The 22,990-nt window shown below is 42.5% G+C and overlaps 2 protein-coding genes across 6 annotated transcripts in view; one reads left to right on the forward strand and one right to left on the reverse strand.

Annotated features, from left to right (window-relative positions):
- The window catches only part of DTYMK (deoxythymidylate kinase), a 56,993-nt gene extending 41,812 nt beyond the window's left edge, over positions 1-15,181 (forward strand). The window contains exons 5-6 of the transcript XR_012160854.1: positions 14,122-14,259; positions 14,539-15,181. The gene's annotated coding sequence lies outside the window, so the exon portion shown is untranslated. The remainder of the gene's footprint in view (positions 1-14,121; positions 14,260-14,538) is intronic.
- Positions 1-22,990, reverse strand: part of ATG4B (autophagy related 4B cysteine peptidase) — a 44,937-nt gene that overhangs the window by 20,212 nt on the left and 1,735 nt on the right. For 2 of the 5 annotated variants that reach the window (XM_073360424.2, XM_073360420.2), the window contains exons 2-7: positions 18,047-18,145; positions 17,390-17,461; positions 8,114-8,212; positions 6,871-6,972; positions 5,526-5,598; positions 4,590-4,669 (exon numbers count right to left, since the gene is read on the reverse strand). In XM_073360424.2, the coding sequence (XP_073216525.1) occupies positions 4,590-4,669; positions 5,526-5,598; positions 6,871-6,972; positions 8,114-8,212; positions 17,390-17,461; positions 18,047-18,145 (525 nt within the window). The remainder of the gene's footprint in view (positions 1-4,589; positions 4,670-5,525; positions 5,599-6,870; positions 6,973-8,113; positions 8,213-17,389; positions 17,462-18,046; positions 18,146-22,990) is intronic. The other 3 variants (XM_073360423.2, XM_073360421.2, XM_073360422.2) reach the window with 2 other exon arrangements.

Here is a 22,990-nt window from a genome sequence, read left to right on the forward strand (position 1 = left end):
ATGCCCATTCAGGCCCTGGCATAGCAAGCCACTTAAGGCACATAACTTCCATGTGGCTACTCACATGCTTAAAGTTAAGCAGGTGCTTCAATACTTTGCTGAGTCAGGGCCTCAAATCCTTGGCGTTTCTGCAGAGACTGTTGAAGGACAGAGGTTTTTTGTAATATAAACACTTGCACTCTAGGGCCACAATGCCCTGACAGGCTGATCAATTTTAGCCACTACTGACCTACAGCTGATCTGAACCAGTGATCTACAGGTGAAAGTTTCCAAGGCTGATTACCAGTGCTTAATTTGTAATGAAAGAGGTGCCAGGACTCAAGCAATCTTTTTTTACATTTATAACTGATGCAGCAAGCCCAAAGGTGCCGGGACTATGAACTATCAAATTAAACACTGCTGATTACCAGTGTTGAGCCATCCAGTTCTTTCTGCCATCCCAGAAAGGAACAGCTAATCATTTCTCTCTAAAAGATCTCTATTAGCCAGTATTTCCTTCACTCTTTCCTTGCTCCCTCCCTGGCAAGGGATTTTCAATGCAATTTTGCTTATTTTTTCCTCCCCCTCAACAAATTTGTTCTTGTTTTCTTCCTGTTTGGTAGAGACACTGCAGCTCTCAATTCCAAGAGAAAGACAGACAGACAACCATTTACAAACAACATGGTCACCAGGGCCGGCCCACAACGTTTTGGCACTTGAGGTGGGGCATTGAAATGACGCCCCCATTCCCCCTCGCTTGGGCCAAAACTTTGAAAGGTCTCAGTTCTGCCTTTTTCCCTGTTCTACTCCTCTCATGGTACTGCTCTGCTACCTACCCCAATAAAGGAGCACTAACAACTTAAAATGCCTTGTTCAAAAAATTTAAGTAACACAACTTTCGAACGCTTGAACAGCAAATGTAACTTTTCTTGTCTGCATAGTAAACACTGGCATTTTTCATCTGTTTGAATAATCAAAGTGGTGCTTTCCATGCCTTCTTGGCTGCAAAGATTTGAACTGCTTCCTGCTGAAGGTCCACAGTCTGGGCTAGCTCACTGAGATGGTTATAAGGCCGACCAGCCTCTCCTGTGTCATTGTGGAGCGTAGATGTGTTTTTATTAACTTCAGCTTGGAGAAGCTGTGTTCTCCACTGGCAACTGTTACAAGAAGTGTTAGAAGTATGTGCAGACAGCAAAAGCATTTGGAAAGAAGGTGGTCATCTTATTTGTGCACATATATTCCAGAACAGCCTTTGGAGTTGATCCTGCTGAAATGTATCTTGAAAGGGCTTTCAGTTCATCACCTAAATCACTCGCATCAATATCGCACGTCTTCATGTGTCACTGTCTCTATTGCGCTGCATTGTGGGTGTAGGTCTTCAGGTATAGTGAGGAGTTTTGGAATATCATACAACATCCCAAATATACAAATTATACATATTTTATATTTATATAAATAGATATATACACACACAAAACATTCTTAAAACTGACTGTATTGCACAATCTAGCACCTGGTTAAAGAATTCAGCTTTGAATTGTCGTTTGGGGTCTCTTATGGGATTATCCCATGCATCATAATCAAAATGTCTTCTTCAGTGACTCTTGTATTCTTGAACGGGTGGGAAAATATCTTCAGTGTGAAGTTCCTCTGCCAAGTTCTGTGCACTCTTCAGAACGTTTTGAAATCCCTCATCTGACCGGTAAGACTGTAGGTATGACTTTGCTTTGTCCAGTTGTTCCATTGCTCCAGATATAGCAAGGTCAACACCTTGGAGTCTCTTGCTTACATCATTTATTTCAAACAGTATGTCATGCCACAACACTAAGCCACACAGAAATTTGAAATTATGTATGTTTCTGGTGATTCCATTTCCCGCTGCCACTGTTCTCCCACAAACAGTTCCTGTCATAGCATTATCCTCCATAATGGCAACTATGGCATTATCTATCTTCCCAATTTGGTGTTTGATAGGCTTTATCGCCTCCACTTGACTTTCCCATCGTGTGGCACTCAGTGGTTTCAGTGTCAGAGAGGATGTTCCCAGATGTTGCTTCAAAATTTGTCATCGATGAGTTGATGCAGAGAAAAATACATAGATGTTTTGAATTACATTAAAAAAATTCAGCAGCCTCACTAGAAGCTGACCACCAAGTTCAATGAATGAGAACTGCATGGGACCAAAAAAGCTTCAGGGTTTAACTCTCGGATCTGTGTCTGCACTCCTCTGTTCTTTCCTCTCACATTGGCACCATTATCGTAGCCCTGACCTCTCATGTCAGCTATCGCAATTCCCGTATCTTCCAGCTTTTTAAGAAGCAATTTGCCATACCAGCTCCTATAGTATCATCAATGTCAATAAATTCTAGAAAATGTCCTGACCATCACCATTGCAGGAACATTTTCACTAAGTTGTTGTTGTTACAAAACACACCATTCATTTGTTCTGTATGGCTGATGTCAGGTATGCAGTTCAGAACAACAGAGTAATATCTTGATGACTTCAGATCTACCACAGTCTTCTGTTTGACTTTTGTTGCAATAACTGTATGATCTCATTTTGAATTGTTTTTCCAAGGTAGTGGTGTGTGTACGTTTCTTGGGTGGTGACTCGTCTTAGATGCTCCTGGAGTACAGCATCAAACTTAGCCATCAGCTCCACAATGTTAAGGAAGTTTCCATTGTTTGGCACATACAGCTGATGAAAGTGCCACACAGTGCTATATTTTGGGTAGCAAGCACTCTCACAATGGCAATGTGCCTTTTCAGAACATTTTGCCAGTAAAGAGAGACTGATGCAATCTATGGTGGCCTTTAACCTTAGTCTCATCTCAAGCTCTTTTCACCTATGGAATGCTCTCTGGTGATTTGCTGCCTTCTCATGGCATGCCGAATTTCTAGCCAGATTTTTCCAGTCCTTTGTTCCTATAGAACCCAATGGGGCTGGAACATTAGACTGGAAGAATTTGCAACAAAAACAGTATGCAGCATTCTGGGTTTTTGAGTACATAAGCCATGGCCTCTCCACTTTGTCACCATTGGGGATTTCACACCAGTAATGTGTTGGATGGAAACTTCTATTTTCATTGTCTTTGGGGAACATGAAGTTTTTCACTTGCTGTGGCCCAGGCAGTACAAGGAAGTCCCTCAGGCTACTGCTCAAGTGGGTCCACAGTCCTGGATCATCTAGGACTTAAGGAACTAAACTCAACAGCAGCTGTTTCTTGCGCCTCCACCACACTCTTCTCTGATCTACACTTTTCTTCAGGAATGTGCATGGTTACATCCATTTGAGATGGAGATATGGATGCTGCAGAAGCTACCAGGTCACCTGCACTCTGACTAACTGGAAGATCAGGCATCTCCTCACCACTCACATCCTCACTGGGGCTGGAACGCTCACCGTGAACATTTGTGTCTATGTATCTTATGAGAGCTCCTTCCTGCTTAGATAGGAAAACTTCCTTTGCTTTCTTTCTTTTTCTGAATGCTGCCCCAGAGGGGTTTTCTTCTTTCACTCATGTCTGCTGTTCTGTGCCAGCTATAGTGGCTCTGAACACTCAATTGAAGGGGACAAATAAGCAGGCTGGTAGCAGGGCCTAAGGGAAGATATCAGCGTCAAAGGCCAAACTGGCTCCTACTACTTCAGTTGACTGCCTGTTCTCCTCAAGTGGGTTCAGGGAAGCAGCAGGAAACAGGAAGCTCCCTGAGAATCTGGTGTTAATCAGTCTAGGCTCCTAGGGGTGCTAGAGAGGTACATAAGAGGCTCCTCCTCCTTTCTCTCCCTGCAGCTCCTGCTGCTTTCTGTTATTCCCTCATCTTTTCTCCTGCCTGTTGTGTGTCTTGTGCCCTCCTTCCTCCAGCACAGCACTTCACCATCTCTGTGCATCTAGAGCAGAGATAATACATATGCACCAGCAGCAGATACAATTTTCTACACTCAGGGTCCTAGTGGCACCCCCCCCCCCCAGTTTGGCACCTGAGGCGGCCGCCTCAGTTCGTCTCATGGTAAGGCCAGCCCTGGTGGTCACCTAAACGTATTTGCCAACACCAACCTTCAAGTAGCTCCTAAACATTGTCTCGGGGCTAGCTATTTTTCTCTCCAGAGCCAGAATTCACATGCCAGATCAATCCAGGCTTTACCATAAGAGCAATAGCATTGCTTCTAAGGCTTTGCTTTTTGCTTCTAAAAGCAGTAGTTCCCATTTTGGGTATACCTTCAAAGCAAAAAAAAAAAACCCACAGCTGGCCTGGTCTTGCAGGGCTTGAACTGTGGAGCGGTCTCATTGCTGTGTAGACTTCCAGGCTTGGCCTGAGCTTGGGACCCTCCCACTCTGCAGCATCCTAGAGCCTGGGCTCCAGTCCAAGCCCAGAAGTCTACACAGCAATGAATCAGTACAGCAGCCCAAGACCTGCACACCTGGTACAGGCTAGCTGTGGGGTTTTTTGCGCTGCGTAGGCATACCCTTTGTTTCTAACCCACCTGGCTGAGGTTTTGGAAAGGGCTTTTACTATAAGTTTAGTTGTGTTATAATGCAATTGCTCTCCTGGTTCCTTCCATACATCCTGCAGCCAAGGCACACAACTTTGACTGCATCTGTTATACTTACTGATCTCTTCCATCACTACAGTGTTGTCCATGGCTATGTGCACTGCCAATGAGCTCCATGTATCAAAAGTTGCAAGTTTTCTACAGGAAAGAGAGAGAAGTAAATAGAGGACTAACTACAAGGCACTAAGCAAACTCAGTGTTCTAGCGGAGAAGAACTTTCACTATTTCCCCTATAATTTTCATTAAACGAGATACTGAATTAGAGAAGATAGGACTGGCTTTCACAGTTTGTGCCAGTCCTATCTCCTCTCAGTAGAACTCACTGCAAGAATTCACAGCTTATCCAATCAAAGCAGTGAGGAAAATGCTGTAGGGAGAGAAAATGCCTCTAACCTACACTGGTGATTGAACAACAGTGCAGTATTATCATGTCTAATTCCTGAAGGTAACAGGGTACTCCTACACAGCTCTCTCCCTGGGCTCACCACCACAGTGGGAAAAATAAATAAATAATAAAGGTTTATGCTTTATTCTGCCACTGCATTAGTCACTCAAATGGTGAGACTGCCTCTGTCCTTGACTCTTAGGGAATGCCACTGCCGTCAAGATCTGCAAAGGCAGTCCTCAGATGTGAACACAGATTCAGAGATATTAAAGCCAGAAGAGAACTCATCACCTAGTCCTGTACAATACAAGCAGAGATTCCAGCAGCAAGCCCAATACCTTGCCAGGCCTAGAGACAGATTCTTAGAGGACTGTCCTCCATTGGAGTTGACTTGTCTTTCTGGTCCACCAAGCCTGGGAGCAAGGGGTAAACTCCATCTCCTCTCTCAAGTTTTTGCCCCACTGGGATTGATTTCACAGGGAGGTGGGAGACTATTTGGTTGGGACACCACACTATTCAGCACAATTGCTTTTATACTGCACACCGAAAAGTAAAAAACTACCCCATTGCATTGCACAGAAGGAACAAAAGGTAAAGCCCAGCACTTACTTGAGCACTTGTGCAACTGTGTTTGGTCCGTACCACTGGCCTATCGATTTGCCCTCTCCAACTCCCATCTGGGCTGCACCAAGTAGACAACCAAATTAGTCAGCAGCCTCCACCCCTTGCTCCTTCTCACAGCCCCTAGTGTCCTACTGCTGGAGTTTGATGTTGTTAGTCATGATCGGTTACAAAAAAGGATTTTATGGGAAGAGCTACAGCTTGAGTCTGGGCTACACTAAAAGGTTAGGTGAAGCCCAGCCATGTCTATCAGGGGTGTGAAAAATCCACACCCCTAAGCGATGTAGTTAAACTGACCTAATCCCAGCGTAGACAGCACTAAGTCAACAGAAGAATTCTTCTGTCAACCTAGCTCCTGCCTCTCGGGGAAGTGGATTATGATACACTGACAGGAGAACCCCTCCTGTCAGCATAGGTAGCGTCTACACTGCAGTACTACTACTGCAGCATTGCAAGTGTAGACAAGCCCTTAGACATGCTTTGGAGTCAGATCATGCCATCTTGCCAGGGGTGTGAAGAGATCATAGCACTTCATGTGACTATAACAATGGTCCTCCCAGTCAATTAAGAAGCCATGTTAATAGGCTTCAAAAAGGAGTCTCAGTCATACTCTGCTGGAAGCAAGATGGGTTCAGGACTCAGGAACAAGACAAAGGGAATTCTTAAAAAGGCTAAGAACTGCAGATGCCTCAGAGGAAATGCTATTTAGGAGCAATTCTATTTAAAACAACGCCTGATTTTTCAGAGGTGCTGAGCACCCACCATTCCCACTGTCTAACGAGAGTGCAGGTACTTCGCTCCTCCCAAAAACAGGCCCATTGCCATTTTTGCTTTGCTTTTCCTTCATCCTTAGAACACTTGCACTCAGACAGGATCCTTGTGGAGTTCATGAGCGCCTCCTACTCATTCCCCCACCTGATGCAATCTTTTTGCTTGCAAGATTCCTATGTAGCTGCTGTGAGCATGACAGTCATATTCTCCCCTGTCTCAAGACAGCAAGTACAAGGGAGATAAGGATACTGGCATTAGGCTGAAAGGGTTTTCATGTCACAAATCCTTCAACCCTTAAAATGAATAGCCTTAGTTTTAGGCAACACCACATAGGAAGCAGTGCTGTATATTTTTCATTCATACACAGCAACACAAAAACATAGAAGCTGATCTGGACACACTTTACCACAGTCCTTAGCAAATTTTTATTACATCAATCTCTCACAAGTAGATTACTTCTGAAGTTGCTGTGCTACTAAAATAATCCTGAAGAATCTGTTGCTGTTCTGTAACATTCAGGGAAGCCCAGGGCAGGACACTCCTATCTACAACTGCCTCTTACCTATCTGGTGGACGGAGTAGTAGCTGTCTTTTTTGTCAATGAAGGCATTAAGTATGTTGAAGTAATTATCCGTCTGCCTCTTCCCTTTCACCCACCTCCAATCTAAGAGATGCAGGGGGAAAAAAAAAATAGGTTACTTACTAGTATACTTCTTCGCATGTCACTGCTTAGTAGGACTTCCTTCAGGCTATGAGTCAGAAGTCTTATTACTAGGGACCTGTGGAGATCCCAAAAAAGGATCACATTTAAACACAAGTAAAAGGGTCTTTTCAGAGGTGGGAATTGAAGACATGGTAAAAATCAATTCCAGGACATGCATTGACCCTTCTCTGTAAGGATGCATTGGCTCCCAAGGAGAGGGAATATCACGCACCCCAAAAATCCCACAAGCATGAAAGAACATTGGAATTTCTAGTGCCCAGAAAGTCATTGCAGAAGTGGGGCAGTTGGTTTGGGAAGGACAGGATGCCAGTGCCAAAAGGTGTCTCCTGCCAATCCACAGAACTTTAGCAGCAGCAGCCACAGAAGAGACCATGTATCACAAAGCATCAGCTGGCTACGGGTGTCACTTCTAGAAAGGTGGGATTCAGGGAGAGGCTGCAAGGTATCTCAGCAGAAGGTTAAAAATAAAAGTAACAGTTGCCTACTGTATAACAAGTTTAACCAGCGTCAAAGTTTCAGGCATACAAATCTGGGAAGTTTGGGGCTCTCTTGGCTAGCACTTTCAGGGGTCTCAAACATGAAATGGCATTCCACTCATCTTGGGGAATGGGGAAGAGGTTTTGCAGTAATTTAAAAAAGCTCCGCAAACAAAACCACAGTCTAACAGTCAACAGAATATCTGCAGGCTGCCATAGCAATAAATCCAAATGCTAGGGGTGTCCCCCCCCACAGAATGACATGATCTTGTCTCCAAACACCCACTGGTACAAGGGGAAAGCAAGCTGCTCCACTGGTGCAGAGGAATTTACAAGAACACTTTTTACTGGCTAGCACAGCCCTGGCCAATTGTCCATACAGATTTATTGATGTTGATTTGGAAGGAAGAGATGCTAGTGCAACTCACTAGGATGTTTCCATTGGGGCTGCTTCATCATCTAGCTCTTCAGGTGAGAAGAGCTAGGGAAACTTTACATGGAGCCCACAGCACTATCAAGTTGTGCCGTCTCTCTTTGTTGCCCTAACAAGTTCACCATCATTTGGACTGGCTCTGGACACCTCCCTTAAAGATGCATTGATTTACCTCTGCCTAAGTGCCGGCAGACCAATGCCTGTGCGAAGATCATCTGACCACACCTCAACATGCAGCCCCAGCCGGTATCAGATGTGGGACCTGTTCCTCCTGTAGCCAAGCAAAACAATCAGAACAGAATGTAAGGGTTAGACCGGCTGTCTAGTCACAGTGCAATACAATGGGAGGGGAGAGAGGGAGAACTTGGAGCGCTCTAGGTATGCAAGGTGGGCGTTATGACAACAGAGACTCATCTGCCAGACAATGATGCTGAGGAATAAATACAGATTTAAGAGGCAAACCCTACCACCTGACCTTTAAGAAAAATAAAGCCAGGCACTTACGGAAGACAGGGGTGAGTTTCAAGTAAATATCCAATTCAGACTGGGGAATGAGACATGGGATCACACCAGCCCTTAGGTCTCCAGCCCAAGCTACCAGAAATCTATTTATATATTTCAGATAAAGGTGTTTTATGGACTATTTTCCCCATAATCCTCACCCAAATCCTACACCTGCTAAGGCACCTTGCCATGAAAACAAGGTGAGGACTCTCCACAGCTGCTGATGGCTAGACAAGGTTCCCAAGTGAACAATACAGAAATAAGCCAAAAAGACAGAGGGTAATTAGACTGTTGGTTCGTGTTATCGCTATTCAGAGGCTAAAAGCCAAAAGGCTTTAAAAGCACATCCTATGGCAGAACTTCAAAGAAAGCTGCCACTTCCCCCTTCCAGGCTAGGCCATTTCACAGCCAGCTGTTAAGATAAAGTTTAGAACACAGAGTGACCAGAACTAGTGGGCTGGTTTTACAGACTCAGCTGCTCCTTAATACACTGGTAGCACAAAATTTTTTGCAACTATTTTCTCTTCTCTCTGGTCACTTTATATCCAGGGTGTACGGAAATAGACAGTAAAGGAGCCAAAGAGGAGATCCTCCAGGTCACCACCCAGACTCATGCCAGTGTGTTAGATCAATTTCTCCTATTTGGTCAGCTCTCCTTTAACCAGGCTGGTGATCTGTCACTTACAGAGGACCCAAAAACATGCTAGGTGCTGTACAGAACAAATGCATTGCCCTGGTCCTCAAAAGTTTGAGATCAAAATTTTAGATGTCAGAATGGATGGGAGCAGCCAACAATGGATGGGGTAGCGGGGAGAAGGGGTGAGGACAAGGTTTACAGCAGTAATAAGATCAAATGGTTACTCGATTATAGCACGGGCACATCTTGGGGCTTTCTTGGAAAGTCACTGCTTGCATGGAAGCAGCACAGAAATGGGAATGGAAAAGAGCGAAAGAGCTGTAGAAGCTCTGACACAAATCAGATGTCAAGAATTATAACATTCATAAACCAGTTGGAGAACACTTCAATCTCTCTGGTCACGCGATTACAGACATGAAAGTTGCAATATTACAACAAAAAAAACTTCAAATCCAGACTCCAGCGAGAGACTGCTAAATTGGAATTCATTTGCAAATTGGATACAATTAACTTAGCCACTCCCAGTCTCTATTCAAGCCTAAGTCATTATGCAAGGTAACCTATTTCCCCTTGTTTTTTCCTACTCCCCCCAGACGTTCTTGTTAAACCCTGGATTTGTGCTGGAAATGGCTTGATTATCATACACATTGTAAGGAGAATGGTCACTTTAGATAAGTATTACCAGCAGGAGAGTGGGGTGGGGGAGGTATTTTTTCATGCTTTGTGTGTATAAAAGATCTTCTACACTTTCCACAGTATGCAACCGATAAAGTGAGCTGTAGCTCACGAAAGCTTATGCTCAAATAAATTGGTAGAATTTTAAGTTCTGATATTCACGGGAACAGAGACACGAAGTGAGTGAGGTAATTTTTTTTTTTTTTTTAATTTGATCACCTTCTGTTGGGGAGAGACAACTTTTGAGCCACGCAGAACTCTTCTTCAGGTCCTCTTCTTCTACCGTCTCTGCCTCAAAGAATTCTTTCACAACAATGACACCACTCACAATGACCACATCCCCACCAACAATCATAAGAAAAAAAAATGATCTGAGTGGGCACCACAGAGCGGATGAAACTGCACTCGTGATCATTACATTGATTGCTTTAGGGGAAAAAAATTGACTGCAAAAATCCTTAAACATCACATCCACCGTAATCTCTCCATTACTAAGAGGACACCCATAAAGTCCGTAAAATCTAACCACAAGATAGAGATCAAGCCAGCAGATGAAGGCGGTGCCATGGTAGTCCTCAACCATGAGGTCATTGATGAGGCCAACTGACAACTCTCCAGCACCACCTACTATAAAGAACTGAAAGACGACCCCACACCATGATTTACCCGGGAACTTAGGGATATCTTCAAATCCTTCCCCAAACAACTTCAAGAGAAACTCTACAACTTCATCCCCAGGAACTCACCCCAGGGAGCTTCTACATCCTTTCTAAGATACACAAACAAGGGAATCCAGACAGATCCATCATATCTGGTCACAACACTCTTACTGAAGGAATACTGGGACTCATAAACCATCCTCAAACCACTCAAACAAAAGACCAGCTTCCTCGACACACAGACTTCCTCCACAACATTAACAACCGCCCTCAGAACACCATCCTCACCACCATGGATGTCATTTCCCTATGCAACATCCCTCACAATGACGGCATAGCTGCCTACCTCAAATATTTACAAGACAATGGACAACCCTTAGATATCCACCCCAAACACATCGCCAAACTCATTCATTCCATCCTCACCCATATCAATTTTACATTCAACAAACACACACTTTCTCCAAACCATGGGAGCAGCCCTGGGTACTAGGATGGCTCCCCAATATGCCAACCCCTTCACGAGCTACCTTGAAGAAAAATGTCTTGACAAATGTACCACGAAACCGATGACATAAAAATTAAGGATCTTCTCATCTTCTGGACAGATGGCTTAAACTCCCTTATAGATTTCCCACCACGGCTTCAACCACCACCACATGTCCATTAAACTCTTTCTGGAACACTCCCACATTAGTATCAACTTCCTAAATACCAACCAGCTTCAGTAAGGGAATCCTACAGACAACCACACAAGAAACCCACAGATCACCACACCTACCTTCATAGATCCAATGACCACCCTTAATACACCAAGAAATCCGTTATCTACAGCCAGACACTCAGATACCACAGAATATGCTTGGAGGAGAAAGTCCGGGATATACACCTTAACACACTTAAAACTGCCTTCACCAAACAAGGATTTTCCACCAGAGAAGTAGATTGCATCATGGAATGGGCCACCTAAATACCCAGGAGATAACCTGCTTCAATACAGAAATAAACCCCCTAGTATTGCCTACTACCCCATACTGAAACTCATATGGGGTATCCTACTACAACCCATACTCAGTGGGGATCCCATCCTGAAAGAAATCTCCTGAACCCCTATTCTGGCATTCAAACAACCCCCCAAACTCTCCAAGCTCATCAGAAGCAAGCTCCCCACAGACCACAACATACCAACTCAAAGCGGCACCATCCCCTGCCAGAACAGATGCAATATCTGCAGACATAGGTCCACAGCTAAAAAGATCAACACCCACCCCCCAACATTATCTTTCAAGACCCATGGATCCTACACACACCTATCACAACATGTGGTATACCTCATCCAGTACACTAAATGCCCCAACCACCACCATGTGGGTGAAATCAATCCGTACACTCTCGAATGAACTCAGACTGGAAAATAAGACAAACACCCTATCACCTGTGGGTGAACACTTTTCACAATGTGATCAATCACTCTATATCTGACCTATCAAAGGAAACCTGCACAAACACTTGCAAAAGATGAGCCTGGGATCTTAAATTCATAACTCTGCTAGACACTAAAAATCATGGACTGAACAAACTGGATTTATGGCTTATTACAACAATCTGTAACCCACTAACCCCATTTTTGGTTCTGTGACTGCAGAGGTGTTAACGGGGCCACTCTACTTTAAAACGGTCCCTTAGAACGTGCTAACTACTTACACTAAACGACCTGTTCCACCTTGCATTTAGCTGCAACACGTGGAGTACCTTTCCCAGACCTGCAGAAGAGCTCTATGTGGCTCGAAAGCTTGTCTCTCTCCCCCTCAACAGAAGTTGGTCCAACAACAAACATTACCTCACACTCCTTTTGTCTCTAATATCTTGAGACCGACACAGCTACAGCTACAACTATACTGAGTTCAGGGGAACAAGTTAAGTTCATCTAGGGTGTGTTTAATTTACACAGAGAGGTTGAGATCAGATTGAGACTTGCTAAAACATTAGCTAACCCTGATCTAACCTCAACCTTTTCCCTAGTGTAGACATAGAAGTGAAAGGAGTTAACCTATGTACTCAGTCAATGTTAACCCCCAGGAATCAGTCTAACGGCTTGTCTACACTTACATTTTATAGCGCTCTAACTTGCTGGCTCAGGGGGGGTGAAAAGCAAGTTTGAGCGCTTTAAAGTGCTAGTGTGGACAGACTCCCAGCACTCAGAGCTATTCCCCTCAAGGAGGTGGGTTACCAGTAACACTGGGAGAGCTCTCTCCCAGCACTCACGCAGGACCACACACACACACTTCAAAACGCTCCCGCAGCAGCGCTTTGAAGTTTCTAGTGTAGATGTAGCCTTAGCTTCAATGCAACCAGCTAGCCTGTATTAAATTGTCCTCGGATTTCTATCCAATTTTTATGTATAAAATTGCACAAGAAGAAAATAGCAGAATCATCTTCAGGAAGAGGACCCATGAAAACTAGCCATTGATCCAGAGGAAAATTTTCATTCTATCACTACAGTTCATCCCCTGTTTGCACATATTCCTAGTATGTTATACACAATTCCATGGTAGATGCTTTAAGGTGCAATTTCTTTATTCCACCTCTAGCTTTTATCTCAGCTCTTTGCTTCAGTTTGAGTACAATAGATTGTATTACTTCATTTTGTGTTAAGCACAAGAATTCTTCCTTTCTTCCAGCAAGGGAAAGAGTCTCCTACATACATCTTTGTTTATCAATTGTATCAATAGTTGCCTTATTTCCAGGAGAAAAATTTAGTTAGAGCAAGTGCATCAAGCATTAACTATTCTATCCTACCAGTTAAATTTGGAGTATTCAACTCTCTATGAAGTGGAAATAACCCAATACTGTATTTGTAGGGATTGATAAGAACTTAACAGGATGGATAAAAATAAATGATTTTTTTTAAAAAAAATAAAATAGTTTTTTTCCTCAAAAAGCATTTTATCAAAAAAATCTGATCTAAAGATAGTTTTAATTAAGGTATCTTTGAGCTATAACATATCTCATCATGGAATAGGGATTATAAATTCTAAATCTATAGTATGAGACAATATAGTCATGTAATGTTTAAGAAACGTTTTGTAAATGAGTTCCAATAGTTCATGGATTAGGGACCCAATCTTATGTGGTTCCAGGGGTTTCTGTATAGATTATTGAGGTTAATCTTTCTATCTACCCAATGGGATTCAGTGCTTAGTTTAGAAGATACCATCAGAGATGCTTAGTGTTGCAGTTCTCAAACTGTGGATTTGTGTCTCCAGAGATAACATGCTTGTTAACAGCAAAAATGGTTTTAAATAAGTAAATAAATAAACAGAGGTGAGACATAACAGACCTCAACCCTATTGTCCCTCTGCAAATTTGTGTACACAGAGTCAATCCCTTACCTCTCTCTCTAAAAGTGCAAAGTTTCAAAAACTTCAATGAATAGAAGACTGTTGGGGCAGAATAGATCTGGACAAGGAGAAAAAGTCTGGAGATAAATGTGAGAAGGGAAGGACAGGCAGTAGAAACAAAAGTGAAACTGTTTGAGCAGCATATTCCAGAAGTCTTGAGATCTTTCTGAGTGTATCCTTCATTGATTTGAGATCTCCCATACCATTGTCTCACTAGAAGGGAGAGCCTATAATGGGAGCAGGCTGTAAAAGAGACCCACTTTGGGAATATTTTAATGATGTTCTCTACCTGTGGGTAAAACAGGCATGTGTGCAAAATGCAACGAAGAAATGCAAGACCTGGTTGCCCGAATGAAACAACTTCATGAGAAGTGTTCCTTCCCAGGAGGAAGCTGCATTGAAGATGATGAAAGCAACATGTCTGAACATGCAGGATCTTCAGGTTGGTCAACTTTTTTATTTCATACTTCTTTCTTAAGCACTGCGTATCTTCCTTCTGGACTAGTCTTGAATTCTCATGTTTGAGCAAAAAATGTAGTTGTTACTCTATTTTACTATCATTTTAGATGCAGTTGGGATAAAAAATAGCTGAAATAGGAAAACCTTCCTTTTACGATTTCACCTTTAAAGTAGTACTGAGTGTCAGCTAATGCAACGAGTAATACTAACTGAGCAGTACGGTAATAATAATTAAATAGCTGCATTGATTTATTTTGTTTAGGAGAATCCATCCTCAACATACAGGATTCTGAAGACTATCCACCTTCAAAAACACCATCATTTTCTAAAGTTTCAGGATAGCCAATGATAGCGTTTCAGTCACATCATGTATGTCACATAGCCACAGTATATCACCTGTAGCAAAAAGAAAAAGATCTCCATCATCCAGAAACAACCACAAATAAATTTGTGATAAGAACCAACAGATTACAAAGAGTGGTAATTGATGAAAAAATTGCCCAGTTTGTTTATGCAACAAACTCTCCTTTCCGTATGATTGAGAAACCACACTTCATTAACATGGTTCAGCCATTAAAACCCAATACAGTCCACCCAACAGAATAGATGTTGCAGGCAAATTGCTGGATAAAGTGTATGAAAGAGAAACTGAGCAGTGTGCAAAAGGTCTAGAGGGTAAAATTGGTAACCTTAGTCTTGATGGGTGGAGCAATGTCCACAATGATCCTATTGTATGTGCTTGTGTGACAACAGAAGAAGGGAATGTCTTCCCTACGGAAACAATTGATACATCCGGAAATGCACACACAGCAGAATACTTACAGGAAGTAGCAGTAAAAGCTATAACAAACTGAAAAACAATTCAAATGTCTAGTATGTAGCTTGGTCACAGACAATGCTGCAAATGTATCCAAGAGAGTGAAGAGAGTCCCAAGCTAACAACATACGGTTGCAGTGCTCATTTGACGCATCTCCTAGCCAAAGACTTCAGTGTTCCAGAAATAAAGGCTAATGTTGTTGAAATTGCAAAATACTTCCGTAACACCACTTTGCAGCAGCTGCTCTGAAAAAAGTGGGAGGAACCAAGCTAACTCTCCCACAAGATGTGTGATGGAACTCAGTAGTGGACTGTTTTGAGCATTATATCAAGAACTGGCCTAATCTGATGACCATTTGTGGAAAAAATAGATGGCACTGTCACAGCCAAAGTTCTCAATGTTGGGCTTAACAGAAATGTTGAACACATGCTGAGTACCCTGAAGCCTATTTCTGTAGCCTTGAACAAAATGCAGGGAAATAGATGTTTTATTGCTGACGCTGTTGAAATTTGGAAGAAACTGAGTGAGATCTTAAAGAGACATATGCAATGACAGAGTTAAATTACAAGCATTAAAAAATGAATGGGACAAGCACCATCTCCAGCTCGTTTTCTTGAAAGTATTCTCAATATTCGGTACCAGGGTCAAACCTTAACTGCTGATGAAGGGGAGATGGCTATGACATGGACATCTAGCAATCATCCCTCCATAATGCCAATTATAATAAACTTCAGAGCTAAGGATGAACTATTCAAGAAATATGTTTGTTGATGTTTTAAAGAAAGTCACACCAGTGAACTGATGGAAGTCACTTAAGCACTTGGATTCAGAGACTGCTGAAGTGATAATCTCACTTTTAACAGCACTAGCTTCTTCTGTTGGTGTAGAAAGAATATTTTCTTCCCTTGGATTAATTCATTCCAAATTGAGAAATCGTTTGGGACCTGAAAAAGCAGGAAAGCTTGATTTTCTTTTCCAGATTATGAACAAACAGGAAAATGAAGGTGAAGACAACTGAGTTAGCTGCAGAAGCCAATATTTTAAATTTCTCATGTTGACCTTGCTGACAGTCGATTTAACTATTTTAGTTAAAAACCATTTTAACAAAAAACAAACCTAATTTTAAAAAACTTGAATGTTTAACTAAATTCAAAAATTCATAGGCTTGTTTTGTTAAATTATTATGTTTGCTGTTGAAGAAAAAAATCCAGAATACATAATGTTGTTGTTTTAGTTAAATAAAACAATTTAAGTGTCTGTCTGGTGATGTTCTCCTCCTAATACAGCATGGCAAGGAAATCCTCCAAATATTCATGATTAACCTGTTGAATTGGAGATAGATATTTATGAAGTCACTGGGAGGTGAACTACTTCAATTACCTTTGGTAAATTAAATAATCAAACAACAACAAGAATGCACTTTTATGTAGAAATCCATGATTAAATAGAGTCTTCCTGACTAGAGATTTAAATCAAATCCACCCTGCTTATAAGAAGAGTAAATTGCTTCAGTTATTGGAAGGATTTAAGATAATTTTATCCAGAAAAATCACCTACAAAATTAATGCTAGCTACCTGCCCTTTCTGGAAGTCTGGATTACCATTTAAAAGCAACACTGCAGGGTTGCCTAACAAAAGGGGCTCAGGACACCAATTTGGCATTGCCTAGAGTGGTGTTTATCTGGCCCCTGTTAATGGAGTATATGAGCACCTCAGTCTTTAATGGAATTATCCTCACAACACCCTGGTGAGGCAGGGCAGTGCTATTCTCAACATTGTACAGGTAGGGAACTGAGGCAGAGAGAGGCTGAGATGGCCAAGGACATATAGGGAGTCTGTGGAAGAGCAAGGAATTGAACCTGTTTCTCCTGAGTCCCAAGCTAGCACCCTAACCACTGGACCTTCCACTTCCCTCTTATGGCAAAGTAGTACACTTCCTCCACATCCATCACTGCCCAAGATGTAACCAAATGTTACTAAGAGGCCAGGGATAGGTGCTAAATGCAGTGACTTTGACAGGTGCTCTGCTCACGCCTTGGGAAGCTACGTTAGCACTGCAGTAGGTCGTTGTTCACAGTTCAGGTCTCTCTTTAAAATGGTGTTTTCTGAAAGCACTCCAGTACTTTACTGCCAATCCACTGCACTTCAGATGCTTATTTCTCATGAGATGGCACCCTGTACAGATCCAAAGCCTAGTGAGGTCAGTGGCAATGCTCCCATTGGGTCAGGCCCTAAGAGACAAGCCAGACTCCTTTACAGTATAGTTATTTTCTTAACTGTATCTGTGCTACTTACCAATGGCAGGAAAGTTCTTTCTGTATGTGAACCAAAACCGAGAGGTCACATCCAACAGGATCTCCTCCTTCTCTGAAGGATTTTCAGAAATAAACAAACACACATATGTGACATCCCTGAGAAAGGCATCAACCCTACCTAAATCCCACCCCTTAATAACTTTCACTGATGAAAGTGCCTGGCTTGACAGGAGCAGGGGACTATTGCACGAAGACCAGTCAAAGATCCGGCCTACAGGGCAGGAGAGGCCTGGGAAGAAAAAACAGGGCCATGTTTGGGGGAAACAGTCTTTGCTACTTCAGTCTCTCCTTTCCAGTGTTAGTCTTCCCTAGCTTTAAGCATCACAACCCTGTATCTCCAGGCAGGAAAGCGGAAGGAGAGGGTGTTCTACAACCCCTGTAGCCAAAAAAAAAAAAAAGACAATTTTCTCCAAAAATGCAGTAGGAGTGTCTGAGGGCAGCAGGAAAGGCTATCCTGACAACATGCAGGGGAACACACAACTGCACTAGCAAGCAGGGGCTACACTTCTGCAGGATGCTATTTAGAAAAAGCTGGGATCACATAAGAGTTCAAAACACTACATGGGATGGTTAGATGTATGTAAAGCCCTCAAGCCCTGAAAAGCACTGTGTAAGTACTAGCATGTGAGTGAAGTACCTGTGAACACACTGTATGTTCTCCCCAGTATCCAAACAGGGTCTTTGGTCTCAGGGAAGTCTTCATACTCAAACCTGAGAGTATCATAGGTCAGAGTAGCTGGTGAGAAACAGAAAACACATGCATTGTGGTTTTTTTTTTTCCGGTTTAAAATAACGTAAGATATAATAATACAGGACAGATCACTTCACAATTCCAATGTTATAGTAACATGCCTACATGTTGAGCAGCTGGTCTGAGCTCTGATAAGAGCTCTACTGATCACAATAATAAATACCACCTAACTCTTATATAATGCATTTCATGAGTTGATCTCAAAGCACTTTATAAAGGTGCTCAGTATCATTCCCATTTTACAAATGGGGAAACTGAGGCACAGAGTGGGGAAATGAGTTGCCTAATGTCACCCAGTCGGGCTATTAATAGAGTCAGGAACAGAACGCAGGTCTCCTGAGTCTCAATCCCATGCTCTACCCATTAGACCACAGTGCTTTGATGAAATCAGCAACTGTGAAAAAATTCACATCAGTGAGGAAAAGCTCAGGATTGAACCAAAACACAGGAATTGCCAAACTTGATGGATCTTGGGTCTGATCTAGTCCAGTACCCTGTCTCTGACAGTGGCCAGTATCAGCTGCTTCAGAGGGAAGTGTAAGAACCCTGCAACAGGCAGATGTGGGATAATCTGCCCCTTCCCAACACAGGTCTCAACCTGGTCTCTAATAATTTGAGATTTGTTTAAACCTTGAAGTAGGAGGTTTAATATCCTTCTGGAATTTCCAGGTTTGTTATTAACAAACAAGTCCCTTCTTCCCAGAGTAAATGTTTTTTGGTGGTGCAGGGAGAAGCCTAGGATTAAATTAACATGGATACTAAATATCCCTCTCAAAGACAGTCAGTCCCTTCTGAGGGTTCTAAAAATTGCTCCCTCATTAGAATCAAACATGCAAAGGTCTTTGCTCAAAAAAAAAAAGTTTGCAGGGTGGGGGAAAAGGCGAGATGTTCTTTATGCATGTCACACAATAAGTCACGGGAAACAATGGGAGCTATGCTGAGGCATCCAATCTAGAGGTTGCAGGCTTGTACATGATCCACTCTACTAGTTTCCTTCAAAACATGACCTTGCTCAATACTTCAACATCTGTCTTTTCTAATATAAGTATCCAGCTCTGATTGCACATTACAAAACAATCCAGCAGTGTAGTCTATTGCAAGGCGTTCCTAATCAGGGCTGTGGTCCTCTCCACAGGAGTGGATAGGCAAGATGTTGGGAGCTTCTACGCAATGTTTTAGTGGAAACAGGGCTCCACTATGTGCCTTGGGAATGAGCTCCAAGGAAAATGTTCCTAATAAAACTGTCAGAAGATTCAGTTCAAATCACTTTTTACTTGCACGTTATTCTTGAATAAACCTGAGCAAGCTACACATCAAATTGTAACAGCTTTATTTAGTTATGCTATACAGACAAGATATTCTCAGCAGCTATTTTAGCTGACACAAGATTCAATACATTACCCAGTGATACAGCTGACATGAACAACACACAGCACACTCCATTTCCCTCTAACTGGGGGTGTAATCTCTTAGCTTTCTGGTGTGACTCAGCAGCCATTTCTCAGTCACCATCTGTGCTGCTGATTTCATTGTCCTTCATTCTAATTTCATGAGTAGAATTCTGTATACATAAATTCAGTTTTTCCTGAACTTAGAAATTGGTGCTATCACCAGTGCATGTAGGGCTTGCCTACACTTGAAGGTTAGTTTGGATTAAGTTAGGTTATGAATTTAAAGCATAATAGATATTTGTGAACACCACTGTGTAGAGAAGCCGTCAGCCTTGCTAAGTGTTATCCCAGTTTTACAGGTGTGGTCAATAACTCCTCTACAGTTTGTGCTAAAAAAATATATTAGCACACAGAGGGTCACAAAGAGATTCTACTCTTCCTTTTAGCCATGTAGGTTAATCTATATTACATTCAGAAAAACAAGACAAACAAGATGTTTTTGTCAATGAGACCCCACAGATCTCACTTAGATCTTCTGCCCCCCCCCCCCCCCCCCGGTCTTTCTAACTGGGAATAGCATGATTTGAGTGTCAAAGGGAAAACAAAAGCAGCAGAAAACTGCCATCACTGGGTTAAACTGTAGTTTTCTTTGAGGAATGGGGCCCTGTCAACATAAATGGGGGACTAATTCCAAATTAACACCTGATTGGACAGACAAGCAAGTAGATTACCTGTACCAAAGTTCTCAAACTTTTTCACAGTATGGACCACATCTTAATAAAGATAATGGTCTCCTCTTCCCATTGGCTACATCTCCCCTGCAAGCACAGCAATTCTTTCAATAGGAAAATATTAATATGATGTAGCAGCCAGGATTAGAGCCAGACCCATGTAACAAGGCAGATTTTCAGGAACCACCAACAGTCCACACTTTGGTTTATCTTCTTTCACCTTCTCCTTACTACAACCAATTGATAATTGTGTAGACAGACAAGCATTGATAGCATGAAGTCCTTGTGTGTTTGGTGCTATTTCTGACAGATGGTATTTTCATAAGCCTGTATTTTTGAGTCAAAAATAACCTTCTCCCCTGGCTCCCCCATCCCCCCCGATTCACAGGCTTATTTGCCACCCAAAGGTGGATTTATTATTAAGTTTCGCATAACTCTGTGCGGTCGCTTGAGATAGTCTTAACATTTTTTTATTTTAAAACACTTTTCAGACAAGTTTTAGAGCTCATTACTCAAAGATGGCTTATTTTTAGATTTTCAAACTTGCCATGGATTAAACACTCAGTGAAAATACTTGTTTAAGTAAATTGGAAAGACGGGGACTGTATTTACATAATACATGACTCTCCACTTTGTCCCCCTTTCAGTCAGCAATATACACCACTTCCCATATATCTCGAACACTGCATGCTAGCTGGTTCAGATGGCCAAGTTAAACTTTGCCTAGAGGGTCCTTCTTACTCAGGGCTGCTCTGGAACCAACCTGCACCCTGGAAAGTCATCCCTCTCCCTTTTGCCCCCACACTTAATTGAATTTCCAATCAACATTCAATTCAAATTTCACATGTTCTGCAACTTTCTATTCTACAAGGGCCACGTGATTTGAAGCTGGCAGACTGGTGAGTGAGGGACCTGCTGGGCCTGCTCTGATTCAATGAAAGCTGCCATGGGAAGAGGCTAAGCAGGTCTACTGGATTCCCAAGCTGCACACTACAGAACTCAGTGTGCTCAGGGAATCCAAAGCCTCAGAGCACACAAAATTTGATCTGAACACAGTCACTATGCACGCCGAGGATGAGAGCTCCAAGGCCCCACTCCCGCAACTGGATCTGTGCACACAGTTCCCTACATTGGCATGGAGCCTCAACTGGGCTCTCTGAAGATGCAGGGGTTCACCCATGGAGATCCAGCCACACAATTGGAACCTCAGACTGCACACTCAACAGATGTCAGTCAGATACACCAGCACGTCTCTTGCTTATTAAGAAAGAAAACACAGGTAATCAAATGTGAGACATGACATCCATTCAACAGCAGTCAAGAATTTACATGCAAAGGAGTCAAGACAGTCAAAGTTATGGTTCTTAGTGAGTATAATTATGGCACATCATAATGGGCACACTAGCGCTCCAGGTATATTTAAGGTTACCAGAGTATTTTCACTATAAACCCCATTTTCAGGTGATCATAACTTCCCAAAAGTTCCACCCATTGGGCTGAAATTCTCCAGACCTGGTATACACCCAAAGGCAAATATTACATTTGAACAAAACAGTTCTGCTATTTGAGAGTATGAGAAGAATGGGAAAACATACATGAACATTTCAGAGTAGCAGCCGTGTTAGTCTGTATTCGCAAAAAGAAAAGGAGGACTTGTGGCACCTTAGAGACTAACACATTTATTTGAGCATAAGCTTTCATGAGCTACAGCTCACTTCATCGGATGCATTCAGTGGAAAAATTCAGTTAATTCATCTTGTTTCCAGTCAACAGGCACAGTAGGCTAAATGCAACCAAATATTGTGATTTTATGTGCAATGATGCACTGGTCAGGGAGCCTGACTGGAAGCCAGTTTGATACCTACAGCTGTAGAACTCTGGTTGTAATACTACTAGCACTGAGGAAGAAAAATAAAGGTGGCAGAAGCCCTGGAGCACAGGAGTTCTGGGTCCAAGGTGGAAAATAAGCAGAGGCTGAATGTCAGGAGAGTATTAATCAGAGTTGGATATGGAGTCCTTCACCAATGGGTCAGTGGCTTACATGTGGCCCTAAAAAGAAGGGATCAAAATTACCACTCTACCATGGCGGTCAGATGATTCTTTGCAAAGAGTTAGTTCATTTCCTAATGGATACTTGTCCATATCAAAAACCACTACTGCAATTGGCCTTAATTGTCTTCCTTGTTGGCATTCTGAGCAGAGAAGGCAAGAAATGAACAGTCATGGAGAGCAACCAACCATTTCACTCTGGAAGTGGTATCTCCACAACAGGGCTGCAAAAATAGTACCAGGACAGCAGAGAAAGACTGTATAGCCAATTGCTCTTGCTATACAGTGAATTTCCACATCCAGGGCAGTCAAGCCAGCATCACTGAAGCAGTGAGGTGCCCTTTTCCGTTATCCCAATTACAAAAGAAACTAGAGAAAATTGGAAGGAGGAAACTTTTCTGAAGTCTGTAAGCCAGTATACTCTATGGCATGCATCAGGCCACACACACCCCAAAGCTGCAGAAGAAAGAAGGGTGTCCTGTGGAACAAGAAATGCTGCTTCCAGGGAGTGGTACTGATGATTGACCAAGTTAATTTCAAATGCTGAACCATTCCTAACAGGAGCAGACTATTCCCACTCCATGCATACACTCAGCCTTTCCCAAACTGCCATGTACAACGTGGGGTTGTGGAGGAGGACAGTGTTCTGTTTCAATTCA

Source organism: Lepidochelys kempii, chromosome 9, assembly GCF_965140285.1.
Source record: "Lepidochelys kempii isolate rLepKem1 chromosome 9, rLepKem1.hap1, whole genome shotgun sequence".
Taxonomy (NCBI): Eukaryota; Metazoa; Chordata; order Testudines; family Cheloniidae; genus Lepidochelys; species Lepidochelys kempii.